The sequence below is a fragment of the Nematolebias whitei genome, chromosome 18 (assembly GCF_014905685.2).
Source record: "Nematolebias whitei isolate Nwh7 chromosome 18, NemWhi1, whole genome shotgun sequence".
In the NCBI taxonomy this organism is placed as follows: Eukaryota; Metazoa; Chordata; class Actinopteri; order Cyprinodontiformes; family Rivulidae; genus Nematolebias; species Nematolebias whitei.
In genome coordinates, this window is record NC_056515.1 from 26179997 (window position 1) to 26197217 (window position 17221).

A 17221-nucleotide genomic window follows, 5' to 3' on the forward strand; every position below is an offset into this window, starting at 1 on the left:
TACATGACAGACTGCACAGTAGTGCAGTTGGCTATTATTGTTATCTTGCAGCAAGAAGGTCCTGGATCCAAATACTAGCTGGATCCTTTTTTCTGTGGAGATTACATGTTCTCCCTTTGCACCTGTTAGTTTTCTTTGAATGAGTCCAGTAATTGGCCCTGTGAGTCTGTGTATGTGTGTTTGCATGTTGGTTTTGATTAATAATATTGTGCTGTCAGTGTAAGCTCTGATATGCACTGGTGAAGATTCTCATTCATCCAGGACATGGTAAAAAAAAAAAAAATGTTAAAAACAAAACAACTGGATTTTATTTGTAGCTGAAGACTTTTCGCTTCTCATCCGAGGAGCTTTCTCAATTCAATGAAACAAGGAGTATGGGATTCGACTTATATAGCTGTGGTGTTCTGTAAGCTTGCATAATGGAGCTTGACACATGCAGATTGACCTCTTACTCTTCACAATAGAGGATCGTTAGAGTTGTTGTTAGCCTCATCCACAGACCAAGCTCTGATATGTCTTTGCTACACAGTTATTCTTCATATTTATTGTGATGCCTACAAATATGTATGTTTTTTTAAAGCACTGCTGTCCTGCACAGTTGGTTTGTGTTAGAAATCAAATTAAAAACCTTCAGTTGTGCTTGATTTTTCCACTACATTAAACATTATTAAAAGCTAACTAAACAATATTTTAAGGCCCGTGAATATTATTATCATTAATAATATTAATATTGTTATCAGAATCAGTGTCACTACAAAAAACTTCCCTGAACATTTATCATTCATATATTTATACATTTCACAACCAATTTTTTTTTTAATATTGTTCCACTGTGAGCACTAGGTCTCTAGTTGTATTCTAATCCCTTTGTCCATTACAGAGACAGAACATTTTCAAGCTAATGCAACTGGACCCTTACTAATGACACCAAATAGCCCTGTTGGCTGGATGACAACAGCTGAGAACAATACTGAATGTTGACATCACTTGCTATGAGAATCTATTTCAGGTTTCTTCCTTTTATAGTGAGCAGCTTAAAACTGCTCGCCTGATCCCAGGACAAAGCTCATATAAAAACTTGAAAAGAAGAGGTGACCCCTGTGCTAGAAAGTAATATCAGTCTGTTCAGACTCTTGCTCATTTCTCCGTGAGTGCCTGCTTTCATCTGAATCCCAATATGCCACCAAAGAAGATCGAACCAAAAAAGCCTGAGCCCAAAAAGCCTGAACCTAAGAAAGATGCGGCCCCAGCAGCTAAGCCAGTTCCAGCTCCAGAGCCGCAGCCTGAGCCACCGAAGGAGCCTCCTTTTGACCCCAAAAGCATCACTATTGAGTACTCCGCTGACCAGATTGAGGAATTCAAAGAAGCCTTCACCTTGTTTGACCGGACCCCAACTGGAGAAATGAAGATCACCTATGCCCAGTGTGGGGATGTGATGCGAGCTCTGGGTCAGAACCCTACCAATGCAGATGTGCTGAAGGTGCTTGGGAAACCACGTCCCGAGGACATGAACCATAAAATGTTGGACTTTGAGACTTTCTTGCCAATGTTGCAGCACATCTCCCGTGCAAAAGACCAGGGCAACTTTGAGGATTTCGTCGAAGGGCTCAGGGTTTTTGACAAAGAAGGCAACGGCACTATCATGGGAGCAGAGCTGCGTCATGTGCTGGCAACACTCGGAGAGAGGATGACAGAAGACGAAGTGGACAGATTGATGGCGGGACAGGAGGATGCAAACGGATGTATCAATTATGCCTCCTTTGTTAAACACATTCTTTCTGGTTAATAAGGGCATTTGACCACAAAGACTTAAATGTTCATCTCTTTCTCTCTACCTATTGGATTTGTCTATTTAGAGCTGGAGCTGGGAACTAATCAGTGATGTCCTTTTTTATGCTGTCAAATACGGAAGTTAGTTTTGAGCAAAATATGTCAACAGCAAGTCGCATGTGCTCAAAATGAAATGTCAGAGATTCAACATCTACAATAAAGAAAAATATATTGGGAACTGAATTAAGGTCATCACTTGTTTCACAAATGTCTTTTCAATCTGCACAACATTTAAACTAGAAGAGAAAATAAAGAAACTTGTTATGAAATGTCACATTGTGCATTCTTTATTAACTATCCTAATGTGAATCCCCGCCCATCGCCAAGAGCAAATAAAAATGTATTTAAATGAACAGATTTATTCTGATCAGAAAACAAACTGTAATTGCTTTTATTACGCTTAACACTCACACACACACACACATAAACACACATTGCATTTCACTGAGTGTTCTTTCTTTGTGATTGTGGAGCAGCTGCTTTGAATCAACATATATATCTTTAAAGTAGACACACACACACATACCCCCCCCCCCCTCCCTACACACACACCTCGTTTGACAAAAGACAGGTGCACCAAGGACAGACCCCGTCATATTGTTTGCAGAGCTGGCAGGACTATTTGTGGTGGCTTCGTAAAGCAAATAACACTTTAAAATAAAGTGGACGATGTATGAATTTAATGTTAACCTGAGTTTACTGAGTTTTAATTTTGTAATAAAAAAAACTGCAGCATGTTTTAAAATGTTTGACAAATAATGATGTTAAATCCATAAATGTTTTACTTACTTTTGGATATGCTTTAAAATTCTGTAGTAATACAATGTTAGCAAATATCCTAAATATTACATGGCTTGTATATTACGGCATAACTGAATGACATAGATAGCCGCAAATAAATAAATAAATGTTACAGTGAATATAGGAGACAGTTAGAATTCTAATTAATGCAACAACCAAAAGCGATAGAATATCAATTTAATTTGTTTCTCATTAATATGATTGACAGGAAATGTAAAGTTTCTATTCCACCTTCATCTGGTATGTTTTATAATGAAGGGCCCGGTTGCCCTTACAAATCGTATATACTGTAACATATAAAACAAAGTAATATGACTTCAGGTCATAGATATTGTTACTATTTCAAGCAGCTTGATGAAAATGATAGATGACTGATTAAAAATAGAAAAGATAAAAACACAACATGAAATACAAATATTTTCTTCTTGTTTTTTGTCTTACATTTGCATTTGTGTGGCTTATCAGCCTTGAATGAGGATAAGACAACAAAAAATGTTAAAACCCATCAATATTTGTAATGAACTGTTGAATATTAATATGTAACACATTGAAGATTTATTATTTATTTTCATACGGCTGTGAAAGGAAAGACACAGATAAATAGGGAGAAGTGGCTCTTACTCTTTACAGCTGTCAAGTAGATGCAAAAGAGTGTCTAAGTGTGCCGGGCACCCCGCTCCATAACTAGTTGAGAGCTGGCCAGCAAATTTAGACTCATCAACATTAATCAGCAGCTGTTACCTTTAAAGTCCTTTGTCGAATATGTAGAGCCCCTGGCTGGGAGGACACGACAGCTTGTGCATTTAAGTTTTAATGTTAGCCGTGGAGAGCATTTCCTGCACAAAAGGTGGACACGCCATGGTAAATATTAGTGTCAGGAAGGCAGTGCTATGAGTATAATTTCCATTGCCATGGTTTTGCCACCGCAGGGAGTTTAGGGAGGCAGTTTATTAAAATGTCAGCTAAATAAACTGTTTTCTGTATGGCTCTAGCTGCCCAGGTGGAAGCATAAAACACCACAACACACAAACATTTAAACAGAATTATCACACAACTGTATTTTGTCTGCGTTAAAGTGCTAATTTGTCAAACTTTCATGTTTTCTAAAAGCTGCCATTGCAGTTACTGCTAAAACAATATCTCACTGAATCTTACTTTGAGTAGTCAAATTATGCAAATACTGATTTATGTCATTGCTAATTCTCTCCTGGCAAAGATGTATTACATTTAATTATATAAATATTATATTGGGAGTGTTAACAACAACACCAAAATAAGCCTTCGTGAGCTGTAACATCTTGAACAAATTATAACTGAGACATCTAATCCCCATTATCTTAACATTTTTTCAGAAAACAGACACACTTTTGGCAAAGGTTATTTTTTAAATCAATAGTCAGAACTCACTACAAAAGTATTAACAATGTTAGACACAACCTTGAATATGTAAAACCTGGAATTCAAAAAGCACAAGTCAAAGAACAGTCGGCACAATTCATTTTGTTATTACATGTAGCAAAAAAAATATGTCTCTATAAAGAAGAAATAATAATGAATTTAAAAAGGAAAAAAAAGCCAACCCTTTTGTGTGGTTTTATCATTACAGGTGCAGACCACAGTCAAAGCAAGTAAGATTTGATAGGAGCTCCATCTGACGAGCTGGAATTTCTTTAATGATGGTGCATATGTGATGAAATGTCTCCTCTGTAGATGAGAATAAGATTATTATCTTTAGATCACAGCTCTGTTCCACAAGCAATATGACTTTTATTAAACTCAACATTTACTGTTGGTTCTGCATTACTCTTGAGTTTAAGCTTCACATTTAGTTTCACAGGTTGCAAACATTTTTTTTTTTTCTTCAGACATTTGAGGACAAACAATGTCCTCAACAGAAGCATTTAGGAATCAGTTCAGTTAATTATCTCTTGATCTGCACAACTGGTGATTTTCTCTTGAGGGCTCCCTTTAAACAAACTTCAAGAACATTATTCCTACATGCAACACACACGCACGTGCTACAAAACTCACATCTTCTGCTCTCATTACACAAACTTTGGACAGTTTGTAAAGTTGAAGCAAAATAAAATAGCCTTTACAAGACTTTTTGTGTGTGTGTGTGTATGTGTGTGTGTATTAGACAAGTACAATAGTATTATGTATTGTGTCACTATTATGACAAATATTTATACACACATTAAATTTTGTGCACTAATAAAAATATCAATATTAATAATTATTATTATTACAAGCATGGTGGCACAACTGGTAGAGATGCTGCCTCTCAACGAGAAGGTTGCCGGTTCAAATCCCGGTTCAGGGGCATTTCTGGGTGGAGTTAGTATGTTCTCTCCATGCATGCGTGGGTTTCCTCCCACAGACCAAAAACATGCATGTTAGGCTGATTGGTAACTCTAAATTGTCCCTAGGTGTGAGTGAGAGAGTGAATGGTTGTTTGTCTCTATGTGGCCATGTGATGGACGTGCGACCTGTCCAGGGTGTCCCCCGCCCCTCGCACAGTGATTGCTGGACATGAGCACTGGTGACCCCCATGACCCAAAATGGAAGAAGCTGGTAAACGATAATGGATGGATGGAGTATTAATATTATTTATTTATTTATTTATTTTAATTAGTGCACATAATTGAATGTGTGTATAAATATGTGTCATAATAGTGACAAAATACACAATACTTAGGTATTGTACTTGTTTATTACACAACAAAATAATTATAAAGGCTTTTTTAGTTTGCTTCAACTTTTTTAATACATTTTATTATATTATTATAATAGTATTATTACTATTATTATTATTATTATTGCTATTACTATGTGTGACTAGGTGTATAATTACACCTTTCTCCACCCTCATTTGCACTACTCTGGGCCCTTGAACAAGGCCCTTAACCCCCACCATCTGCTCCACGGGGCACCCTGGATAGCAGCTCTCTGCTCCACACAGAGGGCTCTGGTAGCTCAGTGATCCGTGGTTGTGTCAGGAAGGGCATCATGAGTAAAAACAATTGTCAAATCTCTGTGTGAGTTAATTCATTGTGGTGACCCTGGAAGAAGGGAGCAGCTGAAATAATAATAATAATAATAATAATAATAATAATAATAAATAAAATAAATGATAAATAATAATAATAATAATAATAATAATAATAATAGCAAAATGCATTTTCAATGCACAGTAGGCAGTAACTGTAACTGTAACTGCCTTAACTGTAAAGCACTTTGGTCAGCTTTTGTTGTTTTTATGTGCTATATAAATAAATTGACATTGACATTGACATTAAAATGTTCACTTTTATACCAATTACATTTCAATATTTATTTTATTCTATTTTTTTAATAGATGAAATTTGTTTTTGCTTTATTTCTATATCTGTTAATACTTATAAAAAGTATAAAAAGTAAAAGCTGTAAGGCAAATATTTCATGTCAGTACAGTCTGCAACCATTAGATAAGCCTTTTATGCACAATGTGCTTTATGGAATACTGCAGAAAAGACCTTTATAAACAGTTTCTGTCCTCAGAGCTGTTTTCATTAACGTTCATTACACACATGCGCTGTCCACCAATCGATACTCCTTCACCTTGTGCAGCCTTTACAGGCGGAATAGAAACTGCTCTAAGGGCAATAATGAGGAGTGTATGAGCTTGTTTTCTGCAGACAAGTCAGTTTATATTGCTCTTAGAGAAAAATCAAGATCATGAGATTTTAATTACAACACTTGTGGTAATGTGATTCATCATATTTTGAAATATATATAGTCTAATTGGTTTAGTTTGTCTTAAAAACAAACTTATATTAAAAAAACAAAACAAAAAGTCCCACAGTTTTTCTATATGTCTGGGAAACTGAGCATTCTTTAAATCCTTGTTCTGCATATTTAGGTGAAAAGAACACTGATGTTCCTGGGGTCTGTTGAGCTACCACCCCAGGTTTAAAAGCAACATTTTACCCAAAACACCATTAATCCAGGTATAAATCCAACAATGTTCAGTCAGGTCATCTGGATGGTTTCTTTTGTTGCTGAGATGGTTCATCCTTCATCCGAAGGACTTCTTCAGTCTGAGAAGCCCGCCAAACCAAACCGAATCCCACAAACAGCTCACTTTCACAGTGGGAAAAAAAACAAAAAACTGTTTGCTGGTGATAAGATGGCATCCGGGGCCCGCCCTCGGCCCCATCAACTCCCCCAAGGCAGAAGTTATCAAAAACATTAATTTTGTCTGTACCTTGGGTGAATAAAATCATGACCACCTCTACAAATCCAAATGCACATCCTAAGAATTTCAGTAAAAGTGTGTCATTAAATAAGCCGGTTTGATTTGTAGTGTGGAAATAAAAAAACATCATTTTATGAACTGACTGAGTTGTCCTAGTTGCCTTTTATCTCCAGCCAGTACTTGACCCCCGTCCACTAAAGACCACTATGGCTGTTTTCTTTTATTCAGTGCTTCATATATAAAATGTTCTGTCATCTTTACTGTGTAGCATACATCATTCCATCAACTCAAAGATGCTGAACGCACAAGAACAGTGACTAAACTTTTTATCTTTAAAGCAATGTTTCAGCAAAAAAGTAGCAAGGCATTGTTTGTTTGATACAATCACTTTTCATGAAACTATTTGATCAGATTGTACTAGCTATACGCTGGACTTATGTCTATTTTAATAAAACAATGTCATCACTTCATGACTCAACTGAAGATGAGAGAAATGTAAGAATGCAAGATAAAAAATAAAACAAAAAAAAAACTTTGTCAATGATGCAAACCACACAGGAACTAATGTTCTGCTTCTCATTTGGTTTCTAGAGACCTAAACGTAGTTCATTATTTGGGACTTGTTATGAGCTCGTGGGTGTTTAGTTGTTTTAATTGACATAGTTCCTCTGATGCTCCCTGGTACTCAGCCGTTCTTGTTACTGTGAGAGTACGATCCCAGCTCTCCTAGATTTAGGGAGAAGGCATCAAATAAATAAATAAGTGTAAAATTTTACAATAAATGATCTGTTATTTAATTATCTTTGGAAAATGTTCAGTGTTAAACTATTCGCTTGTCTTCCGCAGTGTAACTGGTTTTGAACCATCAGAGACTGCACAAACCATTAACAACTTTGACTCTGTTGTAGTGGATTTCCTCTTTTGTGTTTTGTGGACTGCACTGTTCGGGAATCCTCTTAAACGTTCTTGTTGATTCACACAAATACATTTTTAATTAAAGTGTCACTTTGGATTATAAATTGTGATGCAACATAATCTTAACCTCATTTTTCTAGTTACAAAGTCTAATGTCACATTTTATCACCGAAGCAGAAAGCTAAGCTTGTGTGGAAAGACGTTTAGGTCTCGCCAGGTTCTTTCTGGCCTTTATTTCTTGAAATCTGATTAAGGTACCTAATGAAGCTGTACGCCATCTTGTTGGCAACGGTGCGCTGCCATTTATTTTAATACCACATCATGCATTTTAAATGTGAAAGCACATTTCAAAGGTTTAAATGGCTATAGTCACATTATTTTTACATCTCTTCATTCTTTGAGAGCAGAACACAGCAGGTAAGAAACAGACAAAATACAGCATAGTGGGTCTCAACACCAAGTTTAAACAAGCCAACAACTGAGTTGACAGGGTTCTCTTAAAAAAGACAAGAAGAAAAAAAAAATCACTTGATATAAATACTCAGGTGGCCTATAAAAAAGTAATTCTTAATGAGGCCAGTCAGTTTTTTTTCTGTCATTTTCATGCTTGCTTATATGGAAGGTGAGCCTGATCTAAACCTCCAGAGGTGTCTCCTTTGCCATCTGTATGAGGCTATTATTTCTTGTGTTCTGTGCTCCTTTACAAGGAGACACGCTTTCATGCTAGAACTGGAGACTTCATTAACTCCAGCTGAACGTGTACAAATCTGCCATTGAGGACTAAAATCCCCCCCCCCCCCAAAAAAAAAAATGTTTGCCTATCTATCCCCCAATCCCCTAATAAAATGTAGATTTTATCTTTTTTTTAAGATTTATTTATTTATTTGATTATTTATTTATTTGTTTATTTATTTTTGCCTTGTATCAACAATGATATATATATATATATATATTGCACAAATTCAGCAGGATGGAAACATAGTAGATTCAGGTAGCTTACTTAATTTATCTATTTGAAAAACAATTAAATAGTTAAACTCATTTGATGAGTTGGATGTTTGATTTAACATCAGAAAAAAAAAATAACAATACTGATTTGTTTTTAAATAAACACCCAATAGACTGATTCAAATATAAAAACAAGAAAGCAGAACACCCTTCACTAAAACAAACAAACAAACAGACATGTACATAAATGAATGAATGAATAAATAAATAAATGCATTAATTAATTAAGAAATACAAAAAAATATACTTAGCCAAAAATGTTAATAAAACAAATGGATTACCAAAACAATAAAATCAAATATCTCATAAAGAAGCTAACCGAGCACACTTAAATTGATGAAGTATAGGCAGTATAGTGGAAGTCAAAACACTCAAGAAAATCAAGATTTCCTAAACAAATTAGGAATAAAGATGTGCAGCTTGGTGGTTCAGTGGTTAGAGCTGTTGTCTCGTGGCAAGAATGTCCCAGACTCACAACCTGGTTGTGTAGAGATGTGACATTAACGGACAATCCAAATTGTTCGAGCGACTCTTTATAACGAACAATAAGAAGTGAGTTGTAGACAATAAAGAGCTGTTCATAGTTTTAATATTTTCCTGTTCATAATATTTTATAGGGCAGCACGGTGGCGCAACTGGTAGAGCTGCTGCCTCTCAGCGAACAGGTCCCTGGTTCAAACCCCGGTCCGGGGTCCTTTCTGGGTGGAGTTTACATGTTCTCTCCGTGCATGCGTGGGTTTTCTCCGGGTACTCCGATTTCCACCCACAGACCAAAAACATGCATGTTAGGCTGATTGGTAACTCTAAATTGTCCCTAGGTGTGAGTGAGAGAGTGAATGGTTGTTTGTCTCGTTTGTCTCTATGTGGCCCTGTGATGGACTTGTGACCCGTTCAGGGTGTACCCCGCCCCTCGTACAGTGATTGCTGGACATGGGCACCAGCAACCCCCGTGACCCAAAATGGAATAAACGGGTAAAGAAAATGGATGGATGGATGGATAATATTTTTATATGTTTCTCCTCAATACAAGAGACAAAATTTGGGTATAGCCCTGACGATACCTAACGATGTACATGATGACGTCATTGTTGTTTAAAATTCAACAGCTTTATTGAACGACTCTATGAAGCAAACAGATCGTCAAGATCTGATTCCATACAAAGAGACATACATCCCATCAAGTGGTGTCTTCCCTGAGTGGAGTTTGCATGTCCTCTTTGTGCATGTGTGGGCTTTCTCTGGATGCACTGGTTTCCTCTCTCAGTCCAAAAAACAGGCATGCTAGGCTGATTGGTAACTCTAAAGTGGCTCTAGGTGTGGGTGAGTGTGTGAATGATTGTTTAGTTTGTCTCTATGTGTCCCTGTGATGGACTTGCGACCTGAGTGTCCCCCTACCTCTTGCACAGTGACAACTGGACATGGGCACCAGTGACCCCCGTGACCTGAAAAGGAAGAAGCAGGTGAAGATAACAGATGGATGGATAATGGATTTCTCTCTCAGTAAAATAAAGGTTTAAATAAAAAATACATATACATCTATTTTAAAAACATTACTAATGCCAATCATGGAATCATGTTTATAACAAAAACTGATTTTAAAAGTAAAATCCCTAAAAGGAAACTGGTTAATTTATGTGCACATTTATGGTGCCAATCATAGAGAATTAGGTGGCTGAGCTAGTGATGGATTACTAATGGGAAGCACTTAATGGAAATCTGTGTCCTTGGGTCTAATCCCAATTGGGTTCCCAGGACAAATTTCCTTTTACTTTTGACGTGAGTGAGAAACTATATTGGGATCTCCAGCTACCTCTGGCCAAAACATCAGAGTAGTTCTAAGATGAAACACTGACTTACATTTCCCATTAAATATGGGAGATTTACTTACCTTCAAGTCTGCCTTTACAGTATGTCTTAATGAACTTGACTCACTGATTCATTAAGGTATTTGCTCCTTTTTTTTTGCCTCACAGGTGTAAATTATCAGTCTAGTCAAAGTTTATTTCTACAGCACATTAAAAGGAACCTCAGTAGACCAAGGGGCTGAAACTATTAAATATTAAATCAATTATCACTAAATCAGTAATAGAAATGTTAACAATTATACTTTTGACCCCCAAACAAGTTGACACTTAACATTTGACAGACAGGCAACCTCAAAATGTACTGGGGCAAACTAAGGCAGAACTAAATTAATGTTTCAGGGAAGAAAAAGAGAAGATGAATTAATCCTTTGGGAGAAGCAAGACTTTGTTACACAGGAGAAGATGTTGATATTGGCACTTACTTTACATGGGAAAATGACTGTTTTTGATCAGATAGCTTATTATTTTTTTAAAATAAAGTAAACATCAGCATATCTGCAGGTAATACATTTTTTTTCCTTAATGAATAACTATAATTGACTGGTTTAACCAGAAAATATTCCCTAAATGCCTTGCTTAGTTTGATTACACACATATATTTTAAGTCATAAAATGACAGCAGCTAAGGAGATAGATAAGGTGCTCTGGCAGGCATTTAGTCAAAGTTTGCCTGATTATTCTGTCTGCAGTCTCGATGAAAAATTCCAAATGCAGTATTTTTTTTTTAAGGAATCATTGAGATGAACTCAGTTTCCTTCATCCATTTTCTTAGGTAGAGCGTGGAACCTAAATGATCATTGTTACAACCCAACACAATGAAAGGGCACGGGGATGTAAATAGTTTTGAGCAAATCTGACTTCTGCACCACTCAAGCAGCCACAGTCATTATTATAGCGTGACAGAACAGTGATTTAATTAACATTTGTGAAAATATTTAATTTGTGGAGTTTTGCCACATTCATTGTCAGCCCATGCCCAAACAACAAGCACAACTTAAGCTATCCCCACTATATTCCCTCTTACCTCAAGAAAAATAAAATTAACCAAAACACAAGCCTCACTAATCTAACAAAAACTGGAGAAAGGGGTCTTAAAATAAAGTGGCAGCTCACCCCTACAAGCTTCTCACAAAATTCTTTACAACAAAATTAACTAAAGTTGACGGGTCACAGCAGGTCAGCTGTGGATGTTTGGGAAGTGCAGAATGAATGGAAGCGGACATCATCGCTCCTGCAGCTCATCTTATGCAGCACCACTCGTTAAGCAGCCAATCCCTGTTCAGCTCTTTGTGTCTTCCTCCAATCACAGCTGAGCACTAGTAGTTTGACTTTGTGTTATAGATAGTGTGTTGATCACTCACCGCATTTAAGGTACAAACTCTGAAAGTTCCAGTTATATCATAATCCACAGCTACAGATGAGCTTCATACATCCTTTACTTTCTTGTGTTTGTTTATTCAACTGACGTATCTGTCAGCAGTCACGCAGTTCTCTAAGGTGAATTATTATAATTTTGAATAAACTCTACAAGCAGCGCTAGTGCATCCAAAATCAGACGTGGACTGTTTGAGCTGTTATTCAACTGGATAGGATTTTTTGACAGGATTTGTGCACAACAATCCAAGAAGCAGCAGAACAAAACAGATGTGTGTGTGTTGCTCTGGTGCACAAGTGAATCTTAGTGCAGCGAAAATGATTCACACAGAGAACACAACATTCTTCAAATTGACAACATGACGTGAGAAACATATTTAGGGAAAGCAGAATTTCTAAAAGTGTCATGGCCAACTATTAAGAGAGAATAGTCAAATATATCAAGCGTAAAAACAAGACATCCTGCTTATGAAATAAAAAAATGTGCACCCTTGATTGATGGTAGAAAACTGCTCAGATAGATTTGGTCAAGCTTAGAGAAGAATACTGTTATTAAAATGTATTTGCCAAGATTGGTAAAGAGCAATCAGTTCGTAGTAGTAATTTTATTTTATCTGGTAGAACATACCTAGTAGAAGTTAAAAACAATAAATAAATCAAAATATATAAAAAATAAATCTGCCTAATCTAAATGCTGTTTTAGGTGTTGGCTATTGCATGATAATGCAGAACCACTAGACTGAGGAACAGCTTCTACCCCGAAGCTGTTAAACTCATAAATCCCTAACCAGGATTATCACTGGAAAAAAAAAAAAAAAAAGAAAAGAAAAATCCCTGTTATGCCACTTTAACTGATTTGACTTATATGTGCTGCTGATCTCATGCTGCTGATCTCATGCTGCTGTATTCATACCCATCTGCTCACCACAGTCTCACGTTCAGACTGCTGTTGTTATGTTGTATTGTTTTTTCATTAGTAGTGTTTAGCATATATCTTAGTGTATATCTTAGATCCTTATTTATTTTTTTTATATTTTATATATATATATATATTATATTTTTGCTATTTTGGGGTTTAACTGGGATACTGTGTACATAATTTTGTTCCATCTCATGTACCACTTGTAATGGATCGACAATAAATATACTTGAACTTGATAACATCATTAGCAAAAAATAAATAAATAAAATAAAATGAGTCTGATACTTTTAGGATTTGGAGGAAATTTATCTGAACTAAAAAAAAAAGTATTTTTAAGGGCACCTTCATTTCCCTTGTTTTATGTAAAAACTCAAGTCGTATTAAAATTAAACACAGTTGTACAAGTCTGATTTTTATTTTAACATTTACCAAAGAATAGCTGTAGACACAGACATAATTAATCATTTGCAAATAAAAACAACACTGTTTGTGCCTTAGTTAAAAGACATAACAACAAAAGTGACAACAAAGACAACATCCAATTTACTTGTTTTATTTGGTCATTTCACCTGTGGAAGTAAAAGCAAAAGAAAAACTGAACAGAACAAAGTAAAGGAAGCCAAAACCCTTGCGGGGGTAATAATAAAAATAGATAAATAAATAAATAAATAAAAATAAGCTAGTAAGGACATTTTTTGCATATATAATCTACAATAAATACTGATAATGTGTTGCCAGATGAGAACTGCTGAAGTATCATACCAGTGGCTTAAAATTATAGTCTAAATTATATTCTGAGGAAAATTATTGTGTACAACCAGTGTTTATTTTAGTGTCACCAAATTATCTCCTTGTATAGCACATGAATGTAAACTATATATATATATATATATATATATATATATATATATACATTAGCTTATAATACTGTACTTTTTTTGTTTAAAAAAAAAGATCTGACATATGTTGAAAAGGACACTTCCTGCTGAACAGCGCCTCCACTGTTGTGGAGTACAGGATGAGCTACCACCTACACTGAATAGTCCACAATATCAGTCAGACTGACCGTTATAATTATATTTATATTTATTTTAATTTTTATATGTGCAATCACCCTGGCTAATATTATTATTATTTTTTTTTTGTACTGATTGTGTTCTAAACAAAGTTTGAAAATACAATCAGGCATGGACCTGTTTCTACTGCCTGCTGTTGAAACATAATAAAGCATGCCATAGTAATCACTTTTCTGTATAGTTCCATTTGGAATCACAACCCAGTGACAATTCTGCACACAGTAAGTGAAAACAGCAACACCAACTGCCTAAAATGATAATTTATCATACAACTTAAATACAGAAAAGACAAAGCAGTGCAGTGCACAAAACAGCGTGTTGCAGTAAATATATTTAGAAATCCAACTATATTTTCTTCCACCGATTCCTGTTTTTTAATGTCACAGTTCCAACATCATCCTTCATCTAGTATCAACAAGTCTCCAAAAGTCTCAACACCAGATCAAATTGCTAGAATCATCGCTAGTCACGTTTTTGAAAACTAGTCACTAGAGGGGTCTGAGAACTTTTTAATATAGCAACAGTCACTAAAGTGGTAATACTGCAAATGTTCTGCAGTGGCGTGCATGCTGATTCACTTAATCATGCACAGAAGCAGTCAAATTATCTTACATTATGGGATAAAAAAATATTGTACAAAGGGCAAAATTATTGTAAATATATGATAAGTATACATCTGGCAAAGCTGTTGCTGATCAACTATATGTTGCAATCTTCTTAGTCCAAAGCTTTTCCCACTGAGGCACCATTTCCACCGAGTTAAGACTGAGCAGACGTCTGTTTTAGTGCCTTCTCACAATGCACTCATTTGTGCATTTTGCCGTGGGTATTCCAATAAAAACATTAAAAAATATATAAATAAATAAAATATGACACACTTGACCGTTTAGGCTCGGACACTGCTCAACATCACAAAAATATTAAATGAAAAGCAGCAGGTGACCCTTGCGAAACTTGCTCTTTGTGTTGAATTTCAGCACGCAACCGTGCCCCAGGACTTTCTGACCTCCTGCTATTCTTCACTTTCCACCCAAGTCACTGGCAAAGCTGTGTGTTATTATGCAATATGCTGATTGGGTGCAATTTAGATTTATAGCTAAAGTCAGAAAATGCTGCTTTGCTTGAAGCAGTCAAATTTTAAATTAAAATATTTTGATACATAAAATAACAACTTCAAGTTAAATATAATTTTTATAAAGTATGTTGAGTTGCAAAATGAAAGCCATGCAGGATGTATGCTGCAGTCATAATCAATGATTCAAATGAAGAGTTTGATTATTTATGATAACACGAAACAGTAATACGCTCATTGCTGTTTCCTAGAAATGCTGAGAGTTTAACAACTATCATCTTGATTCAGCTGGTCTCTTCAAAGGCAACGTGTGTATACATCCACCCCTGCAGAGGAAAGGAATGACAGTCAATTTTTACTGACCTTGTGGTTAATTATGGCTTCTCAAATAAGCAGTGGTTAACCTTTGTTGGTTGGACATTTCTTGCCAATTGCAGACTGGATATGTCCTAATTAGCTGCACCATAGTTGTCACTGTTCTACAGAAAATGATGGACCTAAAAGGGGAGCATGGATTTTCTCTTTCACTCTTTCTCTCTTTCTCTCTCTCTCTGACCATAAATCCGTCAGGTTATCATGATATTTCACCAAACCACCCGACAGGTGAAATCAGCCTCAAAGAAACAAGTGGTCAGACAATCAATTTGTAGACAAAAGCCAAAGCATTTTGTGAGGTAATAATGCACACAGAAACGGACACACACTCACACATATGCACTGATTTGACAGTTCTGACAACCACCACAGCATCTATTACAGAAGGAAAAATGCTGCAGTGCAGGTTTGTGAATACAGAAGATTGCTTGCCTCTCGTTTCCCGGTGGTTTCACCTTCCACGTTGCAGATCAATATTGTCTATCCAGTGGACACTTTTGATAAGTGGGGAATTAATGCCATTTTCATCTCTAAACTATGTTTATTGCACCTGTTACATCTAAAATTGGAAAGCTTTTCACACGAAGCACATACAAAAGAGAAAAACATAAATGGGCAATAGCTGATGACATCAGACAAGTACTACAATTTGAGAACAAGTTTCAATAGCCAACTAGTTTTAATTATAATATGTTAGTGGTCACACAGATAAGTTGCATACAGTATGTTTATACTGTGTATATATATATATATATATATATATATGGGTGTATGTGTGTGTGTGTGTTAATGTATGTATATATATATATGTATGTATTTGTTTGGACTTTTAAAATATCTGATATAAAACTTTTACTGCTTGTTAAATAACGAAGTATAGGCATACTGCCATTATACATTGTGAAGCAACAAGGTGTAATGGAGTCTTTTATAGTATTTATTTACAATAAAAATGAAACACATACATTAAAATGTATTTTACTTAGGTTTTGCAGATATCTACAATACATGGCACACCCCTGCGTATAAAAGTTATGAGAACTTTTTTTCAGGCATGCCTTACTTTCCACCACTTTAAAGATGTGGCCAGTCACTATATTCAGTGTTTCCCCTACCATTATACAAGCGGAGCGCCCCGCCCCGTCAACAGAACTGAGTGCTCAGCATACTGAACCAAACTGCACCCAACCACTGACTACTAAATACTTTTGATACGTCAGTCATTCCCGGTAATCCATAACATTAACAGTTAGGTAGTGGAAAGTAACTAAACTATTGAAATCTTGTCTAAATGATACACAGTTGGTGGGGACTACTTTTTCTTCAGCCATTCAGCTATATTCTACATGAGGCCATTTGTTTGTTTACCAGACATGTTAAGTGTATTTTCACAAAGTATCAGTATTGCCAATACTAGTCTGAATTTTACTCAGTATCAGTATTTGAATGTAAATCCTGTTATCAAACCTGAGGCATGCTAACTACAAAGCTAAAGGCAGCATCTCTTCGCTCTCGCTGACACCACGCACCCCACCCTGCGCCCAAAAATGGTCAGTACAAACAACGTGCAGCGGAGAACGTGTCTCCACCCCCACCCCACCCCCCAGACAAAAATCACGGACAAGATAAATGCCCCGCCATGGAGTTGTCTAAGGGAAATACTGCCATGCACTATCTGAATATTTCTGCATTATGCAAGATCAATTGTGATCCAGACCTCATAATTACTTTAAAAACACAAGACTT

At 36.0% G+C, this 17221-nt stretch overlaps 1 protein-coding gene across 1 annotated transcript; it reads left to right on the forward strand.

Moving 5' to 3' along the window:
* The first annotated feature begins 1038 nt into the window (after nt 1-1038).
* LOC119424670 (myosin light chain 4) lies at nt 1039-2069 on the forward strand. The gene has a single exon (XM_037692160.1). The coding sequence runs from the start codon at nt 1178-1180 to the stop codon at nt 1784-1786; it is 609 nt and encodes a 202-aa protein (XP_037548088.1). The 5' UTR covers nt 1039-1177; the 3' UTR covers nt 1787-2069.
* The last annotated feature ends 15152 nt before the right edge of the window (nt 2070-17221 follow it).

Excerpts from the sequence above, each read along its gene's own strand:
- LOC119424670 (XM_037692160.1), top strand. The coding sequence starts at position 1,178 with ATGCCACCAAAGAAGATCGAACCAAAAAAGCCTGAGCCCAAAAAGCCT.